Source organism: Sinocyclocheilus anshuiensis, unplaced genomic scaffold, assembly GCF_001515605.1.
Source record: "Sinocyclocheilus anshuiensis isolate Anshui unplaced genomic scaffold, SAMN03320099.WGS_v1.1 scaffold219, whole genome shotgun sequence".
NCBI lineage: Eukaryota > Metazoa > Chordata > Actinopteri > Cypriniformes > Cyprinidae > Sinocyclocheilus > Sinocyclocheilus anshuiensis.
Window position 1 is genome coordinate 41,145 of NW_015548200.1, and position 7,846 is coordinate 48,990.

Here is a 7,846-nt window from a genome sequence, read left to right on the forward strand (position 1 = left end):
TTTTTGAGAGAATCAATACAGAAAGTGGTCTCTATGCTGTGATTTGTGACACCACACTTAATTGACAGAACACTTTTACCTTTTAAGCCCATAAATGGCACTATTCTAGCGTCATTAAAGCGAGTTGCTTGGCATTTGTGCCTTTACTTTGAGTGACAACAGATCCAGACATTGTAAAGATTTGTGTCTTCTTTAAGTCACGGTGATGTTTTACGTGACAATTTGAGAAAGACCTAATGGACGTTTATGTTGAGGGTTCCAGCAGTCATTTAGCATTAAGACTAGAGTTTGAGCTGGTTATTTACAAATCTGGCAGGACATTTTCTGCATCTCAATCAAGAAAAGAAGGACCCAAGGATGATTTATGGGCTCTAAGAGATGATTTGCTGCATTGAATGAGGAGAAAACATTATTTTCCAGTCTCCTTCCTGAAGCGAAGCTAAATATTTCCTTTGAGTGCAGAATCTCTGTGGATGAAGATAACTGTGTGTCAACTTAGTTAATAGAAAGCTACATGCAGCTATCTGAAGTGCCGTGGCTCTGACTGACAAAGAGGAAGAAGGGGGAGGGGGTGTCAGACCGAGAGAATCTGATCCTCTAGGTGCTTCTCTTCTCCTGCTGTCAACCTCAGCTGCCTGACAATGTTATCTCTCTTTCTTGTTCTCCCTTCTAACTTGTGCTTGCTCGGTGTTACTCTCTTCATCTATCTCGTCTCGCCTCTCGCTTTATTCATCCATCAGCTCATCATTGAAGTGTGTTAGAATAGGTGTCAGTCTGGGGACATCTGCAATTAATCTTCCTCGTCTATGTTGATATCGGTGTAATAATACCTGCGAGAGTCTGGGAGAAAGGGAGATGGCGGATTTGTATTTTTCCCCAGCTTAGCCGTACAGATAAGAGTAAATTACATTTTCATCAGGAAGAATACAAAGCCTGAGCCATACAAAAGCAGCATGGGGGATGGAGGTGACTGGGTGGGTGGGGGAGGGGAGGTGCTTGTCAAGTGTCGTCACCCCGCCCTGGTGTATTGCAGCGGTGCATCTGATAGATGTAATCTGAAGGTGTGGATTTTCTATCGAGTAAGATTAATCCATTAACCCCCTCTCATGGAGACGCAATTGAGATAATGCACATGGTTTTGAAAGACATGGGGAGAAAAGGATGAATGTAGCAGGTTTGGCAATTATGTCTTTGTTGTAGACTGAAGGAATGTGTTTATAGGGAGCATACAGTATTTAATGCTTTACAAGCCTGAATATAAGTGTTGCTGTCAGATAAGGAATATATGCTGATGTTTGCTTCTCCTTGTAGTGGACAATATTAAATTTAGGGATAAATGTAGGCACCTAGACAATACTAGCATTGCTGTCAGGCCCGATACAGCTAATGCACTCATACTCATTCTCGTTAAAATGTTCCTATAACGAAAACCGATACCATGCAGTGTTTGTTTCCACACCAAAAAAAATACTGATGACAGAACAAACAGGGAACAGAGTGGATATTTTCAAGAAGGATGTCTATGATTGATATATATATAAAACAAATTCTCATTTAAACTAATTAAATTCTTATTTCAACATAAGTAAAGCATGCTGAGTAGATCGAGTGCACAGTGGCACAAATGCGCAAGCGTTTTGAGTGCACATCTCTTTCTCCCCAACATTGTTGGAACGTTTGTAGTTAAATTGTCTTTTTTTTCCCAATAGTACATTTCAATAACATCTTTTCTAAGAAGGAAAGAGAAAGAAAGAGAGAGCACTTCTTTTGCGGGCATTTGTTTACTGTTTGTTCACTCCGCACATGCACCATTTGGATTAAAACTAAGCTTTATGTGTCAGTAAAACATTAACTGTTACATAATTTCTATATAACAAATGGTGTCTGCGTGTAACCTACTGTCACAGACAGACCAGTTTGTTAAATTATTTACTTTTAAATTAACACATAACATATTTAGATATACGTTAACATGTGCAGGATACATCAGCCGTTGTGTTAAGGGAAATTAGTAGAAACATTTATTAAATTAATCGTTACTGCACACAATGTAAAATTAGACAAAAATTATTCAAAAAACCCTTATCTGGGCTAGAAGCCCCCTTGGGTAAACACTTGCAGAATATAGAAAATAACATTTGATATTCATTTATATATATTTAATGTTTCATGAATGTAAAATATTAAATCAACTATTCTGTTTACAATTTTGACAATTTAGTTAAATAATTACAAGAAAATTAACAGGCAAAGCAGAATCCCAGTAAAAGATAATCATCTGAAAGAATAATTTATTCTGTGACTTATGTAAAGAATTACACATTAAATTACACATTTTAATTGAGCATGATGCCATAATAGCAACACTATGCATTAAAATAGACTGATTTCACTTAGCCTATAGGTTTTAATGAATAGAGATGTCAGAAATGTACATCTAACTAATTGAACTATTAAAAATAACTCTAGAATTACAGAAATTACTCAATAAATTAAATGAAAAATATCTGAAGCAAGAACATACCACTTTGGACCTTCTGTGCATCTTATCCCAAGGGTCTAATTTTACCGTTTCAATTTAAAATAAAAAATATATTTTTCCTCGCATATCTACTTTAACATATAGACACAAAAACCTTTAACATTCAACAACACATTGTCATGCCCTATACAGTATGAAAAGAGCCCTTTTTGTGAGATTCAGTGGTCCTGTGAAAAACTTAAATCTGGCCATTTTCAAGGCCTTCAACATCTAAAGACTGCCAGCAGCCATCAGATAACGTAGGCACTTTGAAAGGTTTTCCTGCAGATGAGGGAACAGAATGACTGAGAATTTCGAGGAAGAGCCAGAGGCAGTTTATCTCAAACAGGTCCACTTCCATGCCATCTGTGCTCAGAGATGCAGTCATCACTGTTCTGAAAGAGGTCTAATTCAGCTATACCGAACACATCACATAATTCAACACGTTTGTCTCTTATTGTGACTTTGTTTGCTTATTCAGTTACGCTGTGCCAGTTTAAACTGATCACAGTACGTTGTGTACGTTTTGGTGAGCTGTAAGACTGCCATTGTATTAATGATCACTTTTGATATAAGCAGTTTACATTTGAATATTTGTGATACAATCAGACTTCATGATGGACTGTAATGTTTTTTTGATTCGTTTTTTGTGTATGCTGCTGGAGATTTTCTTTGTGTGGGTTGTAAGATGTGTCTCCTCTGTATTCAGCAGGCAGATGCCGGTCCCAACACTGGTCCCCCACAGCAGCAGCAACAACCAATTGGTCGGCCTGTCCCCCAACAGAGACTTGGTCCCATCAGGAAAGTTACCATGGCAGCTGGTGGTGTACAAAATCAACAACAGGCTGGCCGTGGCATGGCAAACCAAATGAACCGGGTATGACATTGAATCTGGATTACTCTCATAAGCCCTTAATTGGACAGGTGCACAATGCCATTTTGCACAGCTGACACTAAGCCCTGATACTAATGGTGATTTCAAGTCATGTCGAAAGGAATGTATTTACGACTTTCTTTAAGCCACGGCTTTCCGAGTTGGGAACGTCTGAATTAAAGCATTATGGTGGAAGCAAATTTCTGTTAGTCATAAGTTGTAACTGTGAAATGTTTTATGCATTTTGTGTACTGTGGAGGAAAATGATGAAACTTGCCAGAAAGCAGTGCATTTAACTTGTTTACGAGGAAATCAGATCAAATTCCCCATCTCTCATCCTCCTCTGTGGCGCCCCAAGAATAAAAAATACACCACCGTTGAAATGTTTGGGGTCAGTGAGATTTTTTTATTTTGAAATTATTTATTTATTCAGCAAGGATGCATTAAATTTATCTTAAGTGACGTTTATAATGTTACAAAAGATTTCTACTTCCAATAAGTGCTGTTCTTTTTCATTTTGTATTCATCAAATAATCCTGAAGCAGCACAATTGTTTTCAACATTAATAATAATACGAAATGTTTCTTGAGCACCAAATCAACATATTAGTATGATTTCTGATAGATCATGTAACTCTGAGAACTGGAGTAGTGACTACTGAAAGTTTAAGTGACGTGTAGCCAAGTATGGTGACCTATACTCGGAATTTGTGCTCTGCATTTAACCCGTCCAGGTGCACACACACACAGTAGTGAACACACACACACAGTGAACACACACCCGGGGCAGTTTGCAGCCATATTGCTGCGGCGCCCAGGGAGCAGTTGGGGGTTCGGTGCCTTGCTCAAGGGTCTCACCTCAGTCGTGGTATTGAGGGTGGAAGAGAGCGCTGTACATTCACTCCTCCCACCTACAATCCCTGCTGGACCTGAGACTCGAACCCGCAACCTTCAGGTTACAAGTCCGACTCGACTCTCTAACCATTAGGCCAGCGACTGCCCCATATAACTTTAACATCAAAGGAATAAATTGAATTTTAAAATATATTAAAACAGTAGTTTTAGTCATTTAAAATAGTCATTTTAAATTGTGATAATGTTCATCAATACGACTGTTTTTAACATATTTTTGATCAAGTAAATGCATCATTGGTGAGCCTAAGAGGCATTCAAAAACATTAAAAAAAAACTAACCCCAAATGTTTGAATGGTTGTGTACATAAAACATCAGTTACACACATATTTTGCTTTTCATTGTTGTATTAGCTCTCAAAGGATTCATGTCTTTGTCAGGAAGTGGAAAAGAGAGAGTGGTTTGAACTTACCCATGAAATTGGTAGGGATGCATCGATCCGATACTCAGTATCGGTATCAGCTCCGATACTGCCATTTTCTGCCGGATCGGGTATCGGTCAGACGAGACCGATCCAAATCAGATATTGTGCGTATACTATGCTGTGTTATTGTTAAGCCACACGATCGGCACAAAAACATTATAAAACACCATAAATGTTTCATGCACTATATATTAAGTGTTCTGAAGCCATCCCATAGTTTAATGTGAAGTATAGATGAATATTTAAGTCAAGTTGACGTAAACTCTTCTCCCCGCTGCGTCTGTCTGTTATCCTCCATTCAGCATTCAAACTGCGTGTCGCGTTAAGTTACTACAGTCAAAAAGATTAAACTCTCTTCGAGCGCACAATAACTGAGATTTAAAACTGTTAAAAGAAAAGGCTCAATAAAATATCGCACAGATATAATACACTACGCAGCAATATCTCTTCACTTTTCTATGCGGAGCGCTGCGCGCTGTGACTCTGTGTTGCTTCAAGTGCATCATTCTGCGGATGGGATGCGCATAAGTGCTTTGTGCCGCTCTGTGTTGGAGCCATACCCTTTTGTATTATAATTTTGCGCAATGAAAGGTTATTAATAGTCTTTTTTGTTCTGTTCTATCTGTCAGATGTTGTGTGTGTGTATTAGGGATGTCAACGATTAATCGATGATTGGTTAATTGTCGATAAGAGATGCAATCGATTAAAGCTATCGATGGTCGATTAAGCAGTTTAATTTTGGGCTGCGTGCGGCTCATGCGCAAAACACGTGCGAGCGGCTGTGAGTGACGGTGACGGTATATAAATGCATCATCATTCACTCATAATTACAAATTAAGCTTTTAATGTGATTTCAACTTTAAAAGTACATTAAAATAGAAACAACACAAAGTTCTTCAACATGGAATGCAATAGAAATGTAGTAACAGTAATTTCCCCAGATAATTATTTCATATTTGAAACAATTAGGTGAAGGTTGCAGGGCTGCGGGACACTGTTGGGGATCTCGTATGCCCGCAAGCATGCACTGTCAAGATCTAATGCACTGTAAATGCCGGACTTTTAAAAACAAATAGGCCTACCGGAAGGCAAAAATTTAAAATCCGACATATTCCGGAACAGGATCCAGCAGGATCAAATTAAGTACTGGTCATAATACTCACATAAAAATGTTTCATGTGGATCAAATTAAGTACTGGTCATAATACTCACATGATAATAATGTTTCATGTTAGCAACAGTGTGTTTTGCTGCAGCAGCGCCGATGGAAGCGGTTCACTGACTGCGCAGCACAGCCACACGCGCCGCAGTTACGTTTGGGATAATTTGCCATCATAAATGCCATAATGTCAGTTGAAAACATTGCAATAGTGTTTTAAAATACAATAACGAGCACCACGAAACCATTTAAAGAGGCGCGTTCAGCGGTCTCCGTGTCGGGACTAAATAATGTTGTTTCACTAAATGTTTAGTTCAGTTTAATGTTTTTATAAAATTATTGTGCACCCATGATTTTTCTAGAATAACTTTTGCTGCTGAATTATCCACTAACCTAGTTTATAATAGTATTTTTTGTCGTAGATTATGCTTATCTATTTTTTTTTATTTGTTATTTTTCATTAATATGAAGTTGTCTATATTTAGCAGATTGTGTTTAACACACCCAAGAGTGATGATCTGGTCAACATACAGAAGTATAGAAATTCTACATTGATTTAAAAAAAAACTGTGCTCGGATCGGATTGGAATTGGCCGATACTCAGAATTTCTGGTATCGGATTGGATCGGTTCTGAAAAATTGGTATCGTTGCATCCCTAGAAATTGGTCATTTTCTGACCATAATCACTTGAATACACATGAATTGTATTTATTCTTTTTTTTTTTAGTGGAACTGTTGCTGTTCCTCCTGGACTTGTATAGTGTTCTCCAGAATATATAATTCACATCTGCACTCTTTATTAGACGTACCATTTCCTATTTTTCCCCGTCATAAAGAGCTGCTCTAAGTGGTTCTCTCCCTCACGCTTCAGCACTAGTAAAGATGGCAGATTTGGTTTCCTGCTATGGCTCAGCTGTGTCACTGCTTCTCCCAGGGGACTGGTAGCTGTTTTGGAGGAGAGCAGGAGCAGTAATGATATGGAACAGACTGCCAGGTGTGATGATATTGACGGGCTGAAGCAGAAGAGATGAAGATCCCTTGGCCTTTTCAGCACGCTGCTGTCTCTGTACAGTAGTCCATTCCCAGGGGATAAATACAGTGCTAACATGTGTCAGTCAGTCACAGCAGAGCGCCTTCCCACACAGCCGCTCATGCTGTCTCAGTTGGACTGTCTTGCTGCATCTGCCTGAGCTCTCGTGTTGAGTCGGATATTCTAAACACTTTCTGCTGTTTACTGATATAACCGTGGCCTTGTAAATCACTCACTGACATTGTACCCAGTGTCTCGCTTGGAGCAAGAGTGAATTGTTTACTCAGTACGTGGTGAGAGAGCATCTAGCTCATAGCATTGGGAAGCCATAAGGGATTTTTCAACGTGGCTGCTGCACTTAGTTGGGTCCAGAGCCAGCCAACCTGGGGCTTTTGATGCCTCTCTTATATGTAAAAAGATGGATGAAATGTCTTCGCATTGTACTGGAATATTTTATCATTACTCCAAATGTAAATGCAAGTTAAACACATTTTTATACATTTAAATATGCATTCAGCATCACAATACATACATGATAATATTTACATTTAATATATAAATATTTTAAGATTGTGGTCGGTAAAGTTGTTGTTTTTTTTTTGTTTTTTTTAAAGAAATGGATGCATCCTTTCTGAATAAAGGTATTAAAGCAATTGAAAGTCACAGTAGACATTTATAATGTTACAAAAGGTCTCTATTTCAAATAAATGCTGTTATTTTGAACTCTTCATCAAAGTATCCTGAAAAAAATGTATCACGTTTCCACAAAAATAAGCAGCAAAACTGTTCAACATTGACAATAAGAAATGTTTTTTTTGCACCAAAACAGCACCCATTTCACAGACTTTGACGAGTCTCCATAGTTAACATCATTAATCTAGCAGTTTTTTATATATATATATATATATATATATATATTTATTTA

General features: G+C 38.0%; 1 protein-coding gene across 1 annotated transcript in view; it reads left to right on the forward strand.

Annotated features, from left to right (window-relative positions):
- LOC107653286 (RNA-binding protein 33) overlaps positions 1–7,846 on the forward strand; it is a 51,933-nt gene that overhangs the window by 40,194 nt on the left and 3,893 nt on the right. Inside the window, exon 16 of the mRNA XM_016439953.1 lies at positions 3,231–3,398. Within this exon, the coding sequence (XP_016295439.1) occupies positions 3,231–3,398 (168 nt within the window). The remainder of the gene's footprint in view (positions 1–3,230; positions 3,399–7,846) is intronic.